The 23381-nt window shown below is 46.8% G+C and overlaps 1 protein-coding gene across 7 annotated transcripts in view; it reads right to left on the bottom strand.

The window, feature by feature from the left end:
- Nucleotides 1-3137: 3137 nt before the first annotated feature.
- The window catches only part of Nedd4l (NEDD4 like E3 ubiquitin protein ligase), a 313579-nt gene continuing 293335 nt past the window's right edge, over nucleotides 3138-23381 (bottom strand). For all 7 annotated transcript variants that reach the window (XM_055622704.1, XM_055622705.1, XM_055622707.1 and 4 more), the window contains 10 exons: nucleotides 22066-22187; nucleotides 19168-19238; nucleotides 16875-16970; nucleotides 13626-13699; nucleotides 11317-11377; nucleotides 9366-9425; nucleotides 8048-8155; nucleotides 6815-6911; nucleotides 6139-6211; nucleotides 3138-3655 (listed from right to left, as the gene is read on the bottom strand). In XM_055622704.1, coding sequence (XP_055478679.1) covers nucleotides 3553-3655; nucleotides 6139-6211; nucleotides 6815-6911; nucleotides 8048-8155; nucleotides 9366-9425; nucleotides 11317-11377; nucleotides 13626-13699; nucleotides 16875-16970; nucleotides 19168-19238; nucleotides 22066-22187 — 865 coding nt within the window. In that variant the 3' untranslated portion in view covers nucleotides 3138-3552. The remainder of the gene's footprint in view (nucleotides 3656-6138; nucleotides 6212-6814; nucleotides 6912-8047; nucleotides 8156-9365; nucleotides 9426-11316; nucleotides 11378-13625; nucleotides 13700-16874; nucleotides 16971-19167; nucleotides 19239-22065; nucleotides 22188-23381) is intronic.

Below are 23381 nucleotides of genomic sequence, written 5' to 3'. Positions count from 1 at the left end.
TTTTTGTTTTTGTTTTTTTTAAACACATCCCAGTCCTCAAATTGGCAGTTTTGACATGACTTAGGATATAACCCAATGCATGAATGAGACAGAGGTAGCATGTGGTCTTCTGGGAGCCAGAGAGAGAGAGAGCGCGCGCAGGGCTGGCAGTGACCCTGCACAGCAGCACCCCTACTGGCCAGGACACGAATGACAACAGAGAGCATCTTCCTTCTGTTACTGAGCTAAGAGAGGAGCAGACAGAAAGAGAGCTAGTCCGGTGGTGAGGGGCCAGGCAGCTGATGGACCCAGGCTCTTTTCGTAGACTTTCAAACTTCAGAGGTCAGATACGAGTTCACCAGGAAAACAGAGAACACATTAGAAGCTGCTGCACATGAGCCTGACTCTCAGAACAAACTGGAATCTAGCGGGACCAAGAGCATTGGGCCACGTGAGAGGCAGAAGCGGTTAAAGTATTTCACAACCCACTTCCAAGAGCTTCGATGGGGGAAACGATTCGTGTCAAGTCACTCTACATCATTCTCAACCTGAATGTCAGGATTCTTTAGTGTCTCCTGCTCAAGGTCCTCAGAAACAGATTTAAAAAAAAAAATCAAATCATATCCACCCACTCCCTAGCCCCCAGCAATACGGATCAGATCTACAGCTAAGCACATGCTAGGCAAACACTCACCACTAAGCTACAAGAGCCCTGGAAACAAAAATAAAGCACACATCTCTGGTTCTTGTTATGGTTAGAGGACTGGCCATGGAAAAGTAGAGATCGGTGTTTCAGACAAGAAAAGCTCACTAAAGACACCTGTGATAGACCAATACCGATCACCACCTTTTCTGGAGTCAGCAGGCTAACCTGGGCTTACTGCAGACAGGGAGAGAAACACAAGACAGCCAAGCGATGCTCAAAGTCCTGCCATAACAAACAGTCCCAGAACCTACTCCTCGGCCTCAAGGCAAATAATCTGCAATGACTACGGTTTGCAGGGAGACCAGATGGCAGGATCTCCATGGCTCAGAAGGGAACAGCATGTGGCTGCAGTGGGGAGGTTCAGGGAATGCATCATTTACAATACCATCACCATTTACAACAACTGTACAAAGATGGCCAGGCAAGGCCATCAAAACCCGGAGACAAGACATCAGGCATTTTAGACAACAACTGAAACTTCACAAGCCAGAGGAACAGTGGACTGTGTTTTTACTTCCTAACAGGCCAGCTCTCCAATCTCCACTACAGTAACAGCTGTTAAAATCTCAGGTTGTTATGGCCCAATGAACTGAAGTGTTATTCACAATGACTTGCCTTTCAAGTACTCCCAGGAGTGTATTTTTTACAAGATCTTTTCTGATCTTGACTTAGAAATGATCAGAATGAAGTCTTCTTTTCATATTAAAAAAAAAAAAAAACCCATTGTTAGGAAAGACAGTAACTCGCAGAAGTCAGTTCTCTCCTTCCATCAGGTAGGTCCCAGGATTGAACTCAGGTCATCAGGCCTAGAGACAAGTACCCTGACTCACTGAGCCATCTTGCTGGCCCTTTTTGCATTTTTAAACTACTTGACTGCTTTGCATTTAGTAAATACTGTGATTCAATATAGGGCCTACAGAATTATAGAACCTCAGTTCTTTAAGAGTAGATTCTTGTTTCTTCTTCAATCAACACACACTGTTCAGCTCAGGCTTTGGCACACTCCATAACAGAGAAATGGTTCTAGACTTCGAAGGTTATAAAAAAGGAAAAGACCCCCCCCCCCCGCCCAATATCTGCTAACTATAGGAGAAAAAACTTTCACCAGAAGGCAAGAATAGTGAGCGTTAATTGTTGCTATAATTACTTGATAGCATATGGACAGAAGCCGATGCTCAGCTTGGTAGGATTCCACCACCTGGGGCTTCACCCACCAAGAATGTCCATGGCTTCTTCATGGCACCCACAGCTGTGTAAACACAAGCAATTTCTTATACCAAAGGTCCTTCTTACGTAACAGAGACCACAGTCTTTTTGTCTTACAACTGGCAAGAGATCACAATATCCCACGTCCCCTGACTTCCATGGCAGGGTCTAGGACAACACAAGTTAAAGGGGACAGCAGGGATGCTGAAACTCCCACACTGCCTCAGGCATCTTCTCAGAACACAACAGAACAAGACTTAGAAACTGCAGACACCCTCACTGCTCCCCCACTGCTGGCTAGGCAAGGGGGGTCGAGCTCAGCGGATCCCACTCGGTCTTCTACTCACTTTTAAACTAGCACACAATAGACACAACCTGGGGGGCGGTATACAGTATCGGAGCATGCAAAATAGGTCACGTGTCACACAACTTGGCTAACTATACAGTAAGTAAATCCTTGTTGTTGAGTAGAAATTACAGAACAGTTGGAGGAGATCGCTGTGGAGGCTCAGCGTCACATCTGGGTTCGTACACTCTAGCAGCCAAATTCACCATGGATAGATACTGCACCAGACAGATGTGTCCAGGGAGGAAGAAACCTTCATCACATGTAATGCTCGTGAGGGAAAAAGGAAAACAAAACCAGGTATGACCTCCATAAAGTGCCTTCAGAACCGATGCAGTCACAGCAAGAAAGGGTCATTTAGTTACTGTTTTAGCAATGACAGAGTCAGAAGACCCCTGTCTCCGGCTTCCTCAGTTTTGAATCAAGCAATGCCATTGGAAATGTCTCTACAAACACCGAAGAGAAAATAGAAGAGGAGGGGCTATACAGCAACAGGAAGGGTTGAAGGCTTCTGATTCGAAATGATGGTCCAACCCTGTCTTAAATGTGTGACGGCACATGTCAGCACTCCTAAGGGACAATGGTGTCATTCCTTCCAAGTTAACACAAAGATATCATGCTATGTTACAATTCTTCCAGCCTGTACCTAGTATCTAAGTTTGTACAAAAAAACATAATATCCAGTTTATTTTCATTCTGAGTATGGAAAAAATCATTATGCTTAATGTTATATATTTGGAATTCTTTCAAAGTGTTTGTCTGTAGAAGGCTCTCGGAGAAAAATTAGTCTTCCAATTCTAATAAAGTGGAGGGTGGGAGTGTCAAAAGTACTTAAAAAATAAAGATGCCACTGACATTAAGCTTGATATGAAATTCAAATACAAAAAAAAATATGCTCACTTTTCCAAGAACATGAGACATCTTTAATTGTAATGAAATAAAATCTGAAAATCAGTCTAAATCATTTTAAAAAGTAAACATGAGTTGTAATACTATACCTGTAACGTGATTAATTCCATTCATTGTCATTAGAAAGTATGCAAAATATTTATTAAGGGCTTTGCCTGCAGAGGCACAACATAAATAGAACAAGTCCTCCTGAAATGTAATCAGTTTACACGTCAACCAGTTGAGAATTGGTGGTGGAAGGGGCTGGGTTCCCTGTCGGAACCCGGGCAGGGCCTGGACAAGCTGGGCTCCGGAGCCAGGCCAGGCAACTGCTTCTGCCACCGGCTCTGCAAAAGTCTGCTAGGCAAATGCAAAGTGCACGTGGAACTCGCTGGAAGGGCAGTGTCCCCGGCGCAGAAGGCCTTCCTTAGTCCACACCTTCAAAGCCTTGAGCGTTCTCCACGGCCATGAGAAGCTTCTCCCGTAAATCCTCGAAGGTTTCATATGGAGGTAAGTCAAGGCGATTAAAGCTGCCGAAGGAATGGAGAGTGGAGGTGAGCGCCCAGCATGCTCCTTGCCATAGCAGCACTTTCTTGGCTAATGGGCAGTGGCTGTTTGAGCAAGGGAACTGAAAAGACACAGTCACACTTTTATTACCCAAAGCCAGATTCTAGCTATGAAAGTGTCTATGCCAAACGGGCTAGTCAATCAACCGGAAAACGAAAAGAGTCTTGCAACTGTCCATGACTCCTCTGCCGCTGGGAGGGAGACACAAAGAGAAGACAAGCGCAAACATACACGCAGAGACTGAGAATGTGAGGTGGCTCGGCAAGTGCTGGCGCTGGCAGGGAAGACTGGCAACTTGAGCCCAATGTTAGAAGCCACACATAAAGGTGGAAGGAGAGAGCTGACTGGAGCTGTCCTCCGACCACACTGGTGGCATGTGCACCCCGTCCTAAACATCACAACACACACACACACATCACACACACACATACTCACAGAGTTATAATTAAATAAAAAAACCCCACTTTTTTAAAAGGATGGACAGACTGCGTCTCACACGGCCACCGTTCCATCCTGCGTAAGCTAAGTGCTCTTCTGAGGTGTGAGCGGGTATGGTTATGTGTTCTCCAAAGCAGACCCCTACACAAGGAGGTGAAGCTGGGGTGCCATGGATCCCAGTCCTAGGAGTGTTACAAACCCTAGAGTAGGGTCCAGGCTGCCAAGGCTCCAGAAAGCTGAGTCACCTCTGCTGCCCAGTTGGCTACTAGTGAGGTTGGGGGGGAGGAGAAGGGGGCCATCCTGACAGCTAGCAGACCCGGGTGGGAAGGACACAGCCCACCCTTAGAGTGAGGTCTTTGGATGCCAAGCCTGCTTGTTTAAGGGTCACACCTAACCCTGCCTCTGCCATCTGTGGGACTTTGAGCATGCCACCTCACTTCTCTGGATATGTCCGCTCAAGTGTCAAAGGGAGAGACTGTTCCAAGGAGCGTGGGAGGGTCAAACCGGGATATATGAAGAAGGGGCTGGGAGCAAGGGCCCAAAAGACATCAATCAAGTAAGGCAGCTCGCTCAGTGCTCATTTAATATTCGCTCTCCCTCAGCCAGCTCAAGAGCATTTTTAAAAGGGCTGTTAGCCCTGCAAGGAAGCTGTCTGAACCCCGCAGACATCCTTCCCTGCGGAATAAAGGCTGAGAACTGGGGACAGTGCCTGCTCTGCATGGCCAATTTCAGTCCGAGATTAGCATGCGGTGTCAGCAAGGGCCGCTCAGGCAGTGACCATGCTGCTCCATGCAGTCACCAATGGTCCTCCTGGTGAGGTAAGGGCACTCAGTGGCCAGCTCCTCCACTGCCAGTTTTCACAAAGACTCTTACAGGCTTTGCGGGTAAGAAAGGGTGCTCACGTCAGGCCAGCATAGTCAGTGAGTATGTGTGTATGTGTGTGTGGGGGGGTTGAACCCCACTATGCAGAGAAAGGTAGGGAAGGAAGAGCCTGTGCAGAAACAGGGGACTCCCAGCTGAGTTTGGACCAGAGGGATCTTGCTGAACGCTGCTGTAAAATCCACTGGGCTGTGTCTGTCCTGTGCTGGGTGTTGTGTGACTCTCCTAAGCCAATTCCTGGGCCTTCCTCCTCCCTCTCCAGCCAGAGAAGAACTTCCAATGGTGCCACAGCCCATGGGGTCACTTACAGACTGTGTGAATGGAAGGCCTTTTAAGTTGATGCTATGAAGGTTTTGTCTTTAATTTCATTTTTTTAACATTTATTTATTGTGTGCATGTGTGCATGCCGTATGGAAGTCGGAAGACAATTTGTAGGAGTTAGTTCTCTCTTTTCACTGCCATGCGGGTCCCAGCAACCTCCAACTAAGGTCATCAAGTGGGCTTGATGGCAAGAGCCTGTATCCAGAGACCCATCACCAGCTCTTACTCTTATTTGAAATAACCAGTTTAAAGTGGGAGTAAAAAACAGTTCCCAGTGTGAGAGAAGTGGGGACTGTTGTACTGAAGGCGGTGAGAAAGGAAATGTAAGCTCTATAAGAGCTGGAAAGATAGTCTGTGTGGAGTCCTGGGAAAACAGAGGCTTAAACCCTTCATCCAACCTGCAAGCAAACTGGACCCATTCAAAGCATGGCTTAAGCTTTGCTACCCTTTATGGGAAAATGTATCATCTTACATCATCATCTTACACTATTGTTCTTCTGCACTGGAAGCTGCTGGTGGCCAGAACCCTAAGTGTTCTCTGTTCCCATCACAGCCTCACACAGCTGGCACCTGAGACGATGCCAACCTTCGATTTGTTTTTATGTTTACGAGTGCTCTGCCTCCATATATGTGTGCCACATGTGTACCTAAGGCCTGTGGAAGTCAGATCCCCCAGATCTGGAGTTACAGATGGTTGTGAGCCACCTTGCAGGGACTTGGAATCAAACCCAAGCCCTCTGCAAAAAAGCAACAAATGCTCTTCACCATTCAGCCATCTCCCAGCCCCCACGGGGATTTTATTACTTACCATGTGTGAGCTCTGGGCAGTTTTTCAGGACTACCCCATTGCTCTATTGTAAACAGCTGAGGACCATTGGAACCTGGGCAAAAAAAAAAAAAAAAAAAGCAAAAAGAAGAAAAGAAAAAGAGACACATCAACAGGCTTGAAGCAGTAGAACAAGGTGGTGGGTCAGAGCAAAAAGGGGGGGAAGGGTTATCAGGGTAGGGCCTGCCCCAGGGAGTCCTGTGGGAAGTCCCCAGGTCACCAGGCTCAGGGCTTGGCACATCTCCCCTGCAGTACGGAAGTGCGGCAGTGATGGTACAGGGCAGGGGCTGCGGCGCTCTACTCCAGAGGAGAGTACTGCAAGGAGAGCCTTGATGTGCACAGCTGCTGTCTGGAAGTGGGAGGTTTCAGCCATATGGGTTATCCTGAAAATCTGCTTTTAAAAGCTGAACCAAAAAACCTGAACTATGGGACAAAAAAAAAAAACAAAAAAACAAAACCAAAGAACAAAAAAACAAGAGACCCTGCTGGGCTCTCTGTACAAACACTGTCTCCAACCCTGCAGGTTGTTCTGCATCCCCTCAGGTGTCTATGGAACTAACACAGGCACAACTGGTCTGGAAAGGGACTGAGGTACCGGGATGCTGCCTGCGCGATCCTCGCAGGGGGAAGAGAGGAGTCTGGGGCATGCCGCCCTCACCGTAAAGTTCGGCAAATCCGTTCATGGGTACTCGGGAGGTGCCTGTGACAAACTGTAGTAACCGGATCCGCTTCTCGGCGTCCATCAGCAGCACAGCCTGTCAGAGGCAGAAGGTCATTGTCACCATGGGGCACACAGCACAGCACACACTGCTGCAATGCAGGCAGGCTTCCAAATTCTCATTTACACTGCCAAGGAGCCACCTACACTACTGCTCTGAAAAAATGGCGGCGGCCTCTTTTCAGCAGTTGCGACAATGCCAGCCTCTCTGGTCTTAGGACTGCTGGGTCCCTTTTTTCTCTTGCCAGCAGGCCGAAATAAAGATACAAAGAGAAAACTCTTTGATGGTCTCAAGCTCAGGTTTCTGGGTTTGAGGTCTGGCTGGCTGGCTTTCTGAAGCTGGTTCTAACCAGGCAGTGTTCCAGACAAGGGGAAGTCGGCTGATGAGATGGGGCCAGAGAAAGTTCCCTAATGACATTTTACAAACAGAAGGAAACCAGAGTCAAAAATGTGTACCTTGGTGTGTCTCCTGGATTCTAACTACTGCAGGAACAGAACTGGCCTTCCTAGGCATGCAATTTCATCTTCTATTATACAATCCACAATCTAAGTTGAAGTCTAGACCTTGAAGATTCTGGTTCCTTCTTTCTGTATTTTTACTGGCACTTGATATATTATTAATAACACATTAGTTGATTATTATTTCTTCTTCTTTTGTCTGCAAGTCATCACCTACTAGTTTTAGTGGCATACACCTTTATTTCAGGCACCTTGGAGTCAGAGGCAGGTGAACCTCTGTTTTGAGGCTAGCCTGGACTATATAGTGAGCCCTTCCTTAAAAAAAAAAAAATTAGGTTTATGCTACCATATAGGGATTCTTTCTTTCTTTTTTTTTTTGTATGGAAATAGTCTTTTAATTTTAATTTTTTTTGTTGTTGTTGTTGAGGGATGAACTGATTTTATTACTATTTTTTAATGTTTAGTTTACTGTCTTTGCCCAAGGCTTTCCTGAGTCCAACAGAATACAAACATTGGCCCTAAGACAGTAAGTCAAATTTAATTTGCATCTTGGGTTGCAAGATATGAAAATCAAAATGGCTACTGGAATAAAAACCATGTTGAAGAACGCCAGTTTCTAAAGGTGCTCCCAGTCTGATTGCCCCAGCCTAGGACTTCTGCCCTGACTGGGAGGAAGAGCCTGCAGCAGAGGTCAGGCCCAGAGAGCTTAGTTACCTTCCAGAACCACTGGATGACGGGGTGGTTGGGGCAATAGCCATTCTTGTAAATAGAGTGCTGTCTCCAGTCATTCACGTCCACGTCCCCGAGGCCGCACATCAGCAACTAGTAAGGAATGTATCAGATGTAAATGAAGTGGGGCATTCAAGTGGACAGTGCTCTCGTCTCTGCGCTGGACAAAGCAGGTAAGCCAGCCATCCAGGAGAGCCACAGAATGAGATGCATGGGCTCAACTTCCCCTGACACTCACGACAGAGCTGGCAGAGAGAGAGGATTTCTCAACTGACCAGCATGCAAGACCATGACATTTTATACTGGAAAACATTGGTCATCTTTAAAGGGCAATGCTGCAGAGTTCTCCATTAGCATATGCACAGGATCCCGGCTATTCCTTCTCTAGACATTTGAACTCATCTCCCCCAGATGGGTCAATGCAGGAGACCCATCACTAGCTAGCATACTATGGGCACCTAGGCAGGAACTGGGTGATTCAGGTCCCCTAAATCAGTATTTAACTGTTCTTATCATAAGAGTTTCCAATGAATATGACATTCCCAAGGAAGAACTAAATTAAAACAGGAAGAAAGCCATTTCCAAACCCTGAAAGCTACTGGCTGGGATAAGCCTGGCTGGATCACCTTGGTAGGTTGTTTCCTTCCTACAGCCTCAGTGGCTTGAAACTTCCACTTCAAGTTCTCTGAGGCTTGCTTTGTAGGACATGGGCTTGGAGGTAACAGCTATGGGCAGACGCAGCCTCCTTCCTTCTGTGTCTTGGTACAACCCAAGGTGAGACATGTCTTTTTGGGTATTCAATCCTTCACCTACACTAAAGCGGAGAAGCTGAGGTGAACAACCATTATCCACACTTCTGTTACTACCTGGTGGCCTCCTGATAATGTTCCCTATTCATCTCAGGCCACTCTGAGTTCAAGGTCACATCTCCTGCAACTATAGCATGACCAAGTCCTTCAACCACCTGCCGTGGTGGAGCCTGGGAGGCAACAGAGGACATCGGGTCAGCCTGGTTATATAAGCACGCTGTGAGCAGATGACTGTCCTTGAGGGCTTCAGCGAACCAGGCTCCTCCACGCAGTCCTCCTTGCCTGAGCACTGAGCTGAACACCCAGTCAGTACAGCTCACTAAAAATGCCCACAGCTGCCTCGTCAGAGGCAAAAAATCTACTCAGCTACTGCTGCGGAGTACACACTAGACTTCCGCATGTCATGTGTCAAGAGAATTAAAAAAAAAGAAAAAAAAAAGGACATTTGCAATATAAGGAGATACTTAAAATAAGATGATATTGATAAGACAAACCTCCAGCTCGTTTTCATCGAAAATTTTAATCAAATCGATTGGAAGAAGTTCTGTAAACCCCTGAAAGGAAAAGGTAGAAACACTGTAAGCACCCTTTCTTTTAAAAAGAACAATTTCCTGGATAAAATAAGGTTGCGGTTAGCCAGATAAAGCTCACTCTTTACTGCTGGCTCATGCTGGGGGCGACAGTGTCAGGTGACTGTAATTCCAATAAAAGCAAGTCATGTACAGGAGCCTGAAAACACCCAGTCTAGAAGCTTCCAGGACTCCAGCACCCAGTGATACTGGGGAGCTGTAGGCAGGTGGATTACAAAAGCAATTTATGCCACAGTTTTGTGAGTCAGTGTGTCCTAATTTGCACAGACCACAAACGTGCAAGAGGCACATTTAAAAATAGCACGCCGAAAGGCCCAGGTGGAGGAGAGGAGGAGGCTGTATGAACTGACAAGAGGCAAGCGGGCCAGGCTCTGGATCTGGGCTGCCGTCATTAGGGGTGACCCAGGAAGAGACTATTAACATTGGGGTTCCTGAAAGCTGGGCAGGGCTGGGACTCTGTTTCCTGGGAATTCTTCCTTAAATACAGTGCAAAACGTGCATAGCCGAGTTCACCCTCACAGCTTACATGTGATAGGCCCTGGCACGTGCATCTCCTGCTCAGGAGGGCTAGCTTCATGGTGTTACAGGCCACTGAGTTTAAGAGGAACTGTCTGGAAATGACTCCCAGAGGGTTTGGGCTTTTCCTTTAAGAATTTATTTATTTATTTATTGTATGCACACATGCATTTGGGTGGAGGAAGAGGACAATCGGCAAGAGTTAGGTCTCTCCTACCAGCGGCACTGGGGGCCTGAATTGAGGTTTAACCACCTCACCAAATGCCTTTACTCCCTGAGCCATCTCACCAGCCCCCCTGGTTGCTTTTAAATAACTAATATATATATATATTTAAATTTACTTTGACCAACATGTAACACTTTTTATGGTTTAGAAAAACAAAACAAACCCCACCACCAGAAGTGGCTGGGGAACATCCTGGTGGTAGACTATGCATGAGAGAAGTGGTGCCTTCATTTCATCACAGGGAGAAAGCTGCTGACTGGATATAACATAAAAGCCCAGAGCAGGAAAAGGGGAGAATCTGTGGGAAGTTCAGGGTCACAGAGGGAAGATTAGCATGCTGGGTTGGGTAGGGTCTGAATGAGAGGGAACTCTTTGGAAGCACAGCAGCAGACACTATCACTAGCAGTTCTGCTAGACTTCAAGATAACGGCTCTAGAGCAGGTATGAGAAAGGTCTGGTGGTGAGAAGGCTTAGCCAGTCAGTGTGCTGGCTACCAAGCCTGAGGGTATAAATTTCACCCCTGGCAGACAACCAACTCTGTAGAGTTGTCCTCTGATCTTCACATGCATTTGCATGCCTGTGTGCGCACACACATAAATTAATTGAAAACAAACAAATATAGGTGGAGGACAGTCGGTACAATCCTAAGCCCCCAGGAGGCTAAGGCAGGATTGCCCTCAGTTCCATGGCAGCGTGTGCCACATAAGCTTTGTCGCAAGCAAGCAAGCAAGCAAGCAACAACACAACTAGAACAAATTAAAAACAGAGAAAAGGCAACAACAACAACAACAACAAAAACTTAAAAAAAAAAAAAAAAGGTTGGTGTAGGGACTGGAGAGATGGCTCAGAGGTTAAGAGCACTGCTTGCTCTACCAGAGGTCCTGAGTTCAATTCCCAGCCACCACATGGTGGCTCACAACCATCTATAATGAGATCTGGCGTCCTCTTTCGGCCTGCAGGCAGAATACTGCATACATAATAAAATAAATAAATCTTAAAAAAAAAAAAAAAAGGCACATGGAACATTCCCACCTCGGGAAATGGCCAACAGGGTGAGCTGGCTGTACTGGCCTTTTGCACTGTCCCCATCCTGACTCCGTCATCGGTGCTTACCTCCAAGAAGGCATTCATTTGCTTCTGGACCCTGTTCACAAATCTCCACTGGATTACTAAACTGTGTGAGAGAGAGAGAGAGAGAGAAAAAAAGTCACCCGACAGCCATTGCTGTCTTCATACCTGGACCTGCTGCTCCTTTGTCAGGGTAATGAGAGAATCCCAAACATCAGGGCAGGGTGGGTGGGGCTTGCTCTGGTACACCTGCTGCGAATCCCTTAAGAAGCACCTGAGCGTCCCTGAGATCTCCACACTCTATCTGAGGTCGTCAAGAGCGCAGCTGGTCTCCTGGCCTACATTAAGCCTCAGCGGGTTAGCAGTTCAGAATACTGGCTGCTCTTCCAGGGAACCTGGGTCTGATTTCCAGCACCCACAAGGCAGCTCACAAATGTGTGTAACTCTAGTCTCATGGGATCTGACATTTTCTTCTTGCCTCCAAGGACACCAGCCACACAGACATACATTCAGACAAAATCCCATACACATAAAGAATAAACATTTAAAGATCTGTTAATAAAAAGTCACAGGATGTGATCACATGTACCTACCCATTCACATGTCTGTGTAAATATGAACATGTGTTTGTTAAGAGTATATTATCAAAGCACATATTAAGAAAAAAAATTTTGAGACAAGGTCTGCCTCTCCAGTGTTGAGGCTGAAGGTGTGTGCTACCATGTCTGGTCCATACTAATACTTGTTAACACTAAAGTTTAGAGACCAATGGTAGAACCTGAAAGTCCCTGAACTGTCCCTGAGACAGTGTGAGCAGTGCGTGGCCTGCCCTCATCTTCAAGGAGCAGGCTGCAGCACACAAGGCGCTCAGCTGGGCCTGTACCGCAGGGCTGGCTGCAATCCGCCCGCCGCCCAGCAGCTGTCTTTTGGTACCAGAAAACTGAGGGCGCCAGTGAGCAGGGTGAGATTTCAGTCCTACCCAGTAGAGACCCTGTCTCCCCTTGGCCCTCATGACATATGTCAGCGTGTGTAGGCTTCAGCTATCCTGGGATGGATAGTTTTTTTAGGGGAAAAAAAGCCTTTAATATTGGGGCTTTTACAAAGGAGGCTGGTGGTGTCTGTCAGGTATCAAAGCCATGGTCAAGGCCAGTCAACCAGTTAGTTTGCACAGACAAGTATCCTACTTCTAGCTTATTTAAGTGTCATGAACTTTTATGGAAAGTGACAAAAACCAAACCAAACCCCGATCCCTACACATTCTGGATGCTTCATCAGGATCTCCTAAGTAAAGCCCACAAGGCTCTCCATTTCTCCCTGGTAGCAACTCTTCTTTACATCACACTAAAATAAAAGACCCTGGCCTACCCTCTGAATTTAAGCCCACTGAACAACTTGGGTTACCCAGGAGCAAAACTTCAGGAAGGATACCAACAAATTGTTCCACAAAATGAGGCTGAGATTGGGCTGATAGATACCAACTATCAGAACAACTCACCATGTTTGCAATATTTCCCTCAGTTTCCAGTATGTAAAACGAGTTAGTTCTACCCTATTAGTATCTGACATTCTCCTGGCTGCAGTTGTGAATTTCAGGCAAGAAATCCATCCCTGAAGAGGATCTGCTGCATTACTATAATGTATACCCTTTCTTCATGCTGCAATCCTCTGGGAGTAGTTCACTGAGAGAAGGCGGATTTCCTACCCACATTCCACTGTCTCTGAGGCCAAGCCAAAAAAGGAACTGCTATTGTTTAAACTGAGAGGCCAGGTGTGGCTTACTCCCAGCACTCAGGGAGGCAGAGGCAGGTAGATCTCTTATGAGTTTGAGGCCAGCCTGGACTATAGAGTTGAGTTCCAGGACAGTCAGAGCTACATACTAGAGAGACCCTGTCTCTAAAACAGAAAACGACATTAAGTTCACATCTGCAGTATGCATGGGCAGTTTTGGGAAGGGACAACAACCAAGTAAGCCATTTGGGTTATTAAAAGTGAAAGTCCCAGGGCTAAGAGATGGCTCAGTTGCTTAAGTGCTTGCGGTGCAACCCTAACAAGCTGACTTCTGGTCCCCAACACTCATGAAACAAAACAAAACAACAACAAACAAAAAGTCAGGCATGGGGTGTGCCCCTTCTGCTCGGAGGTGGAGGCAGCACATCCGTGGAGCACGCTGGCCAGGCTGCCCAGCTGAATCCGTGAGCTCTAGGTCCGGTGACAACTTCATCTCAACAACAACGAAGGATTAACAGTGACAGAGGAAGACATGACACCGTCTTCTGTACCCCCTTGCACGCAGACACAAAAGAACGCACACACCACATGCACACAAAGAAAATGCAATGAACGTGAATACGTACTCAATATATTCTCTTTTGTTCTCATTCGTTACCATTATTTCTGACCCGTTGGGCTTCAGATCCACTTGATATGTCTGTGATTATGGAGGAAAAAGCCAATAAAAACGTAAAGTTATTTGAATTATTATTCAGTCACATCTTACTGTAAAAAGGAAGAGAAGGGAAGTTCATTCAAAAATATTTTCCAGCAGTAGGCTCTGTGTAGAGGGGAGGATCTAACGAACCTTCTAAAACTATTTCAAGACCGTATGCATTTAAAGATGTTATCATTAGGGCAAATTGTTTGATGGTTATTTATGAGTTTTAATTATTATTTATACATTAGCGACAATGAAGAAGAGGCCCATTTTCATTTGCTGTTCATTTGTAAAGATGATAGTTATGAGCTGAGCAGTCGTAGCGTATGCCTGTAATCCCAGCACTTGGGAGGCAGAGGCAGATCTCGGAGTTTGAGGCCAGCCTGTGAGTTCCAAGGCTACAAAAAGAAACCCTGGCTTGAAAAACCAAAAGAAATTATGCTCAAGGAGAAAACAATAAATGCTAGAGTACATCCATCAAGCCCACAGAGATCTAAATTCAAATCAACTATCAAGTCCAACAGTACAAATTACAGCATTCTGTTTGTTACTAGAAATCAAGTTGCATAAAGACGTATGCATAGAATTTCTTTCAAGAGGCAGAAATACAGGGACGTAAAAAAAAAAAAAAAAGAACAAACAAAACTCAACTAATCAAACATCATCATCAACAAAAACTAAGAAGAAAAGGAAGGATGGAAAGACAAACACTTGCTTAAGAAGCCAGCCAGAGATCATTTGTTATTTTTTTATAATAGGTCAGCGGATAATTCTCCTTCCATTATGTGGGTCCCTGGGATCTATACCTATTTTCTCTTTTGGTTAAGAAATATATATATATACATATATATGTATATATACATATATACATATAGTATGTTTTTAATTACACTGACTTTTGAGTAAGAAAAAAATATGTATATAATGACATATACAACTCTCTCTCTCTTTCCCTGTCCAGTATCATCTCCCCTGGAGAGATGCTATATAAGCCAGGAATGTCAGTTTTAGAGTATATAACCACCAAGAGGGCAAAGATAAGATATACAGTACATCTATAAGATGACATTCATTGTAGTCATTAAAACAGCACAGAATATTTACTGTCATAGGAAGGCTTTTGTACTCTATCTAATTCTACTTCCACAGACAAACATAAGCAAACCTGTATCTGTGTGCTTGCATAGAGTAATTCAGGCAGATACAAGAGCAAATTTTTCATCATAATTTTTCTTGAGATGGTGGAATCATCTGAGTCACATATTTTTGTATGTTTTTATTATACTGGCTTCATTTTTATTATGAATCAACTAAAAGAATTGTTTTTGAAAGAAAGAAAGGGACTAGACTATCCACGTTAAATAACGAGGCCGCTGCAGTAAGGTGGGGCATGGGTGATTCTGCCGGCTGGATCCTCTGTCAGGTGGCAGAGGCAGTACACACAGCAGGCAGAGGAAGGTATTTACTGTCGCCCACCTTGAGCCTCCAGATCCTAGCAGCAGCTTCTTAGTTAATGGGGCCATTGCCACCCTCCTTCCCATTTCACTTGTGCTGTTAGCCACCAGGGACATAGTTTAGAGCACTTCCACAGTCCAACAACACGGATCCGTGACGTTGGTGCCACGGCTACCTCTTTGAGTTGGGCTACTTCTCTGTTCTTGGGGTTTGAGAGAATCTACTATGCAGACCACTAACAGTGCCTGGCGTGTGGAGGGAACTCAGTAAGGGCTTGTGGCAAAACCTTTGCAGTTGAAAAAAATTCTTTCTCTCCTTGTTTCTTAAAAGTCTTGTAAGTTCTGTGTGCTATTTAGTTTTTGTCAGCTTGACACAAACCACGGTCACCTGAGAAGAGGGAACTGCAGCTGGGTGGAGGCCCAAGACTTGCCCCCTCCCTGCCCTGTGACAAGGTCCCCATTCGGGATCAGAGGGCATTGCCTGTGGGGTTCTTAGGTGTGACACATACACACAGTGTGAGCAGAGGGCTGGGGATTGCTCATGAGGCATTTAAATAAAAGTCGCAAGGTTCCTTCTCTCTGGGGCTGGACATCCTCCTGTGACCCTCCCTGGCACTGGGAAGGACAATACAGACCCTTCCCGGTTTTCCCACTGGCAGTGCTCAGGGCTGGCCCCCTGCTCCAGCACATAGAATGAGGGTAAAACAGTAGCTCGGACAGTCACATGATGTAGGCCTCAATCTGTAATCCTCCCTCCCCCCATTCCACTCATCCCTTCCCATCTCGATGCAACCATGTCTTCTCTCCGGGGTCCTCTAAGATTTCTCTAACCTGGGAGGCCAGGGAGCTTTACCTCTCCGTCTTAGCCACAGACATGTGTCTCATTGGTGGAGAACACACTCGATAGGCCCTCAAGCAATGCAGATCAAGTCTATTTCTACAAGGCAGTCCTTATAGCGGGCTCTACTCAGTCCATCCCGAGGCCCTGCGGAGCCTGGAATCATCTCTGAGCTTTTGTGTTGACATGCACCACCTTGAAGACACCTCCCAGAAAATACCGTCACTAGGGGACAACCAAACCCACGTTTCCCCATTTATGATGAACACAGCCTTAGACCCTGAGAGTAATGACAAAAATCCCAGCCAGCTGACTTCCTTCCACTCTGGAAGTAACTTTTATGATGAATCCACACTGATGATGTGGGAGAGAACAGAAAAAACAGAAGCAAAAACAAACAAACAAACAAACAAAAAACCCCAAGAAACAAAAACAACCTTCCCCCAAAGAAACCACACACACACACACACACACACACACGAACTCAAACTGAGCCAGCAAGAGCCACATTGCCCTACCAATAGAGCCACAAAGCAGAGGGAAAGGTCCCAGCGTCACCCATTCCTGACCATATGCTGACCCTGCTAAAGTGAACCATGGCACTGCTTTCTGTGAAGAACCTCCATTCTGAAAGCAAGTTAAACATGCCTGGCTGCCTTGTAGGATTAGGGGTGCCAGTTGAGACCCCAGCATCGTTTAGATGGACTAGCTCTGCAGGGAAAACAGAAAGGGCTGTGATGAAGAACTTGGTGAGCTGGCAGGCCAGTCAGATGCTGCTCAAGTTGATGCTAATGATCGGCTGTTTCTGCCTGGCTGTGCTGTGCTGCAGCCCACAGCAAAGGAAATGCTACTGAAGAGCAGAGGAGCCGGGCCCACATACCTGCCCAAAGTTCTCTTCATCTATGCAGAACATGAGGTCAAGTTCCGTGGGGTCGTTTTCTAAGATCCATTTCAAGGAGTTGTAGTATTCGCTGTCCTGCAGGAAAAACACGGAGAGGAAAAGTGAGCACTCCTTTTCAAAGCCCAAACCCGTCTGGCTCCTTTACCAACAATCTTGTGTTCCTGTAACGCCATGCACCACACCTAACGGTGATGCTGTTTAGCATCAGCGAGCCCGCTCTACCAAAAGCACTTTCCACTTATTTACTTAACAGATTTATTTTACGTCTATGTGTTTGTGGACATGTGTTCAGGTACCGTGGAAGCCAGAAGAGGAAGTCAGATCTTCTGGAGCTATCGTTGGCTATTGCTGGCTTTTGGCCAGGCTAGGAACCTCATTCTGGTCCTCTGCAAGAGCAACACACACGCTTAACCCCTGAGTCCTCTCTCTAGTCCCATCTTCCCACGAATTTAAAACACAAGACCTCCTGGGCAGTGACAGTGTTTGTACTGCCCCCTGTTCTCTATGGCTAAGGCCACCTGCTTACAAGGGCAGTTAGAACAGCTGGACTGCTCAGGCTGTCTTGTCTGGCCCACAGTGGGCCCAGCTTCCAGACTCAGCCTCCAGGAGCTGGGAGCATAGCCTAGCTACACTGTGGCAACAGCATGCCTGGAGAACAGGCAGGACGGGGCTCTAAGTAAACAGCACACATCTTGCATTCTGTCCTTCCCTGTTTCCTCAGTGTACTTTGGCTATTAATTTAAGCAAAAAGCAGGGCCGTGTTTCAGAAAATAGTAGCTGAAGAGATCACCAGGGCCCCTCTGCTCATGGCCCAGAGTCTCTGTTGCTGGGAACATGACAGGCTCAGAACAGACCAAAGATAATATGCAGATCACATTTAGAAGACTGATGGCTGAGGCTGAAGAGAGGGAGGGCTCAGCGGTTAAGAGTGTGTACTGCTCATGGGCAGAGCCGAGTATGGTCCCAGCACCCATGGGAGTCGCTCACAAGCACCTGTAACTCCCGCTCCAGGGGGAAATCTGATGCCTCTGGCCTCTGTGGATGACAGCTCATTTGCATGCTTCACTCTCCCAATATACGCTAATTAAAATGATAAAATAAACAACACCTCCCCCCAAATACAAGCGGCCAATGGAAACCACAGACTTAGGCCGTAAGAGCGATTTCTAGAGCAGCCAGTGTTGCACACCTATAATCCCAGAACTTGAAGTAGAGGCAGGAGGGCTGTGTGTTCAAAGCCAAGCTAGACTACATAGTGATTCCCTATCCCAATCTCCTTCCTCTACGGGGAGAAGGGACAGAAGCAATTTCTGTTCTTTTAGCCTCCTCAGGAGAGTACAACGGAAGCAGAGAGCATTGACAAAGGGGAAGCTGGAGGGGAAAGTGCGACTGAACTAAGACAACAGATGCCAGCGGGTCTGCACACGTCACAGAGGCCCAGAGCACAACAGTCGCCTCTCCTCTCCAGCGGGGATGAGCGGAAGCACAGGGTGAATGCTGGCTGGTCTCATGGGCCTTAGTCACAACCTCAACTCTGCCCAAGGCACAGGCCATGTGCCACGGAGGCCGAGGGATGCACAGCTTTCTAACTCAGGTGACCGCATGAGAGCAGAGCTGTAATTCCTCCATGAGGACAAAAATGCAGGGGATTTGCAGAGGATAGGTAAGCAGAGAAAGCTAGACACGGAAGTGTACTCGGAAAAGAAGGGCACGTTTTGTTTTGTAGGCCATCTTTCCTGTCCAAGGATGGCCAGTCCAGCTAAGTAGAGGGCCCTGCACCCTGTGAGCACCACCCACTGGAGGTCCTAACAAGGCAAGCCTCACTTTCCCATTCTGGAGTTGTCAATTATTCCTTCGTGTCGAGATGACCACGTCTAGGTGATTACCGTTTTGGCCTCACCACCACCACTTTTCTGACGGCAGAAAACAGAAGGTGGGATCTTTTCCCATTGCAGATGGAGACCAAGGCCACAACGGGGTTTCAGGCACCCCTCGAACTTGATGTGCTCATGAGGTCTCAGCTGGTTATGCAGTGGGGGCTGAGACTTGGGCGTACCCAACCGTAAGCACCGTGCTTTTCGGAAACCAACCCTAATTTGCTTATTATAGAAACGAGGAGGATCAATTAACTTTCAAGCGAGCAATTCCTCTCTCTTGTTCACTCGGGGTGGCTGTGCCTCTAACAGCTGCTGTGACTGCAAATACGGTTCCTGACATCCGCCCACATGGTGAGGACGGCCAGTGGCGGCTACGTGACACCGCCTGTACTCACCACGGACTCCATGTCGTTCAGGGTTATCTGCTTCCCCAACATCATCTTGTAGAATGGTCGGATGAAGAATCCTGAAATGCGGCAAAAACCTAGTTAAGCTTTAAGTCCTCGACACCGCTATGCGCCGGCAAATGAAATCAAAGAATAAACTGCTTTCCCCATGAACGGGAGGTCATGACTGAAGATCAAGAACCTTTTATAGTAATCCAGGAGCAAGTGAGGAGGAAATACCAGACAGGTTTAACTGCTAACCTGAGATGATCTGGAGTAGCCCAGGAAGACAGTCTCAATGAAGAGTTAGCTACATCAGTTTAGCCTGTGGGCATATCTGTGACTGTTTCAATTGCTGGTTGCTGTAGGACTATCTAGCCCATTACATGAGGCATCACCCCCTAGGAAGGTGACCTGATCACGCTGGAGAGAAGAATGTGTTTATTCTCCCCATGTTCTTATCTGTGCAGGTAATGTGACCAGATGCTTGAGTCTCTGCCTTGACTTCTCCAAATGACAGACAGTAACCTGGAACTATAAGCTAGCTGAATAAGGCCCCTTTCCCCGCCGCCAAGTTGCTTTTTGTGAGGATGTTCTATGGCAGCAGACATAACACTGGGAAGGAAGGTTGAGGAAGCAGTGGTGTGGAGGGAGGGAGATTTCTGTTCTGAGTTAGCAGCAGATGAAAATGGCTTCCAGGTAGCACCACCCAAGCCCTGGGCCAAGCAGGAGTGTGTGATAAAAGACTTCTGAGAAGAACTGGTGTCAGGAGAGGGCCGTTATGCAAGCATGGTGTCTCAGGGAGGCTGGCCAGAGGAGGACTTCTCTTAGGTCAGTGCTGAGTCAACAAAGCCAGGCAAGTTCCACCTGCCTTTCAGTGCCACTTCCTGGACACTGGTGTTGACAGAGGCCCTGTGCAGGCTTGTGCAACTGTCCACACAGGCTGCCAAGGGCATGGGGAGGCCATGGCTGAGAAGGCTACCCCATCAGGGAGATAGATTCCTAGGAGCCTGTCCACAGGAAGGCTGCATTTGTCTCCAGATGTGGCCCCAGGCCTCTACGGCCATCTTCATTTTGGCTTAGTGTAGCACCAGGGCCACAGATGGCACACTTCAGTGAGGCAAAAAGCATGATGCTGACAGGGGTGGGGCAGTGGAGGGTGAGTGTGCTTTGCCAGCAGGCCATTCCTGTGCCCTAAAGGAACTGAAGACCTGTGGCTTGCTTCCTGACACATGTGATCCCCTTTGTGGGAACTACCTCAGTCACCCAGGTCCCCATCTACCCTAGCCTTGCTCCATCTTCCCTCTGTGGGGCTGAGTGCCGGCCAGCCCAGGTGCCTCTGAAATGAACCTAGCTTGTGAGGCTTGTGACACTCAGCCCCGAGGTGAAATGCGTCTGTGCCTCCTCCTGCCCAGCCAGGGAGACTAACTCTTGTGTCCCTGCAGCAGGGACGCCATCATTGCTGTCTGTCTGCTTTTCTTTCTTTTTTTTTGTAATTCTACTCCTCTTTCTTTTTCTCCATTAAATATGAGGTCACTGGGGTCAGGACCACAGTCTACACATATCTATATTCCCCCAAAGCAACTAACGATGTCTTCTTGCTTGATGGAAGATGAATGAGCTGACACTTTCAGCACGTAGAAGGGGATGAGCAGGCTTACATAAGAGAAGGAGGAACCTGAAGTGAAAAATGAGCTGCAGCATGTAATGGACAGAGTCAGAAAGAAGCGCTTACTGTATACAGACACACGTGGACAGGGTCAGAAAGAAGCGCTTACTGTATACATACACACACGGACAGCGTCAGAAAGAAGCGCTTACTTGTATACATACACACATGGACAGGGTCAGAAAGAAGCGCTTACTGTATACATACAGGAAGAGGAAATCAGAAACAAGCACCAGTTTTACACAGGCACCTGAACAGTGAATCAAAAAGCAGCATGCACCTTACGCATACAGGGACAGATAAAGTCAGAAACAGCGTCCACCACCCCTCGGCAAAATAAAATATTGATCATCACAATTAGCTAGCCATTAGTGATACAAGTATATTAAAAGAAAAGCTTGGAGGGTCCATCAATTATTTACCAGAACAGCTCAAGCTCCACAAAGGCAATTAGCCAAATTCCCTTGCAAATTAGTCCTTTCTTCGGTAACTGAAATGTTGTCTTCGGCCATTTTACCCCTAAGTCTTACAAAATTGTTTTCTAGTGATTTTTTTTTTTTCCTCACTAATGATTTCTGTAGTGTTCTCTTATGTAAGGGCACTACTTTTGAAACTGCCAAGTCCGTAAAAAAATGTGTACGACAGGCTTTGGTACACATGCAGGTTTGAGGCCTTCCCATACTCTGGAGTTCTCTAGTTGCTCTCAAGAAGGGACACAGCTAATTTGTTCTGTCTACCTCAGAAGACACTCTAGGGCTGAGGGCGTAGCTGAGTAATCATATTACTCTGAAATCATTAAAAACGGATCTGGGGCCAAACGGAGCAATAGCAGGCTGCTGACGGATTAGATCATTTTAATTAACTTTTCAATTAACTCTTCCATCTGTCGCTGAGTCTCGCTCTCTCTCACTAGAGGAAAGGTGTCCTGAAAGAAACACGTGGAACGACTTACGCGTCACTCTGAACAGCTAAAAAGTAAGTATAGGCGGACGCTTTGTCTTCAGTGCCCAAGACTGTGTCAGTGTTACAGGAAAACGGCAAAATAACACATGTACACTGGGGCTCTCAGGGAACGTGTAGGGTTCCGGGTTCAAACTCCAGGAAGGAAAAAAAATAATCAGCTACAGAGAACCAGTGATGCCTTCACTTGTTATCTACACATGGGCCGAGACCCTGATGGTAGCCCTAGAAACAGGGCTGCCTTTCCTTTCTTACCACAAGGTTCTGGAGTAACTTACCGTCTAAGAGTTTCCCGTGAAACACCGCCAAGCCAGCGACTCTTCCAATGAATGTGAAGTAGGACAGGTGGTCTTCGTTACAGAGGCCGGAGTTGGGATTGATCTGGAGTGTGTAGTTGTCACTTTGGGGAGGGAAAGAGGAAAGTCCAATCACACTTAGAATGAAAGAAATGCAAGAGGCTGAACTTTTCCTTTGCCTCACATCACGCCACTACTTGCAACCTTGGGGACTTCATGGCAACGGATATGAACTAGTGGATTCAACCCATCAGGTAAGCCCCTGTTTCTGTCACTGACAAGTTACAGGATACTGGAGCAGGTGACATATGGAAACTGCTGGCAGTTGCTAATTTCTGTCTGTAGAAATGTCAGTTTCCGGGGTGATAGCTCAGTCATAAAGTACTTGCCCTGCAAACATGAAGGCTTTCAGTTTGACCCCTAGAACACCATTTTAAAGAGCTGGGTGCTGTGGTGGTGACTCACACTTGTAATCCCAGGTCTGAGGAAGCTGAAACAGATGGATCCCTGGGGGCTTTCTGGCTGCCTAGCTACTTGGCAAGTTCCAGGCCAGTGAGAGACTGTCTTAGAACACAAGGTGAGGGTACCCGTGGTTGTCCTTTGGTCCTCATACACACGTGTACACAAGTGCTTGTGTACTTCCACACATGAACACGTACATACAGACAGACACATACACAATGTCAACCACAAGTGAGTCAACCAGAGAGCTTGAGAAGATGAGAACGCGCACAGTGTAAAAGGGTATGCAGACATCCTCAAGGACACAAGTTCTGAGATGGTTTCTGTGACCAAAGAAAGTTAATTCCTCTGAGAGGCTTTTGACTTGGGAATGTTCCCTACAGGTCCAACACTCGGTTTACCTGATCTCAAGAGCCTGGGGAGAAGAACATGGCCATCTCAACAACGCAAACCCCAGGGCACACTCGGTGGTCCCGCTGGTCTTACAATCATGAGGACAAGGGGCGTTCACCTCGGCAGCACAGACTGATTTTTCTAGGAAGTATCTTGGAGATATAGCGACCGGCTCCTACTCTACTTTTAACTTCAGTGGTGTTAGCAGTGGACTCTCTCAGAAGCCTCACTAAGAACTTCTACTAACCAATGCAATTTCTGGCACATCAACTGACTGTCCTGGAACAGTCTTCCAAATGGGCCCTATGATACAGGTACCAGGAGGAAGATGAAGAAGAAGCCGACTGCAGTCCACACTGGAACAATGCTAAGTAAATATCTGTCTGTTTTTGGTTTTAGCCAAGATCAACTAATCTATTGGGAGTTCAAGATCAGCCTCAAGC

This window comes from Psammomys obesus, unplaced genomic scaffold, assembly GCF_907164565.1.
Source record: "Psammomys obesus unplaced genomic scaffold, mPsaObe1.curated_primary_1811, whole genome shotgun sequence".
NCBI lineage: Eukaryota > Metazoa > Chordata > Mammalia > Rodentia > Muridae > Psammomys > Psammomys obesus.
This window is presented reverse-complemented; position numbering and strand designations above follow the sequence as displayed.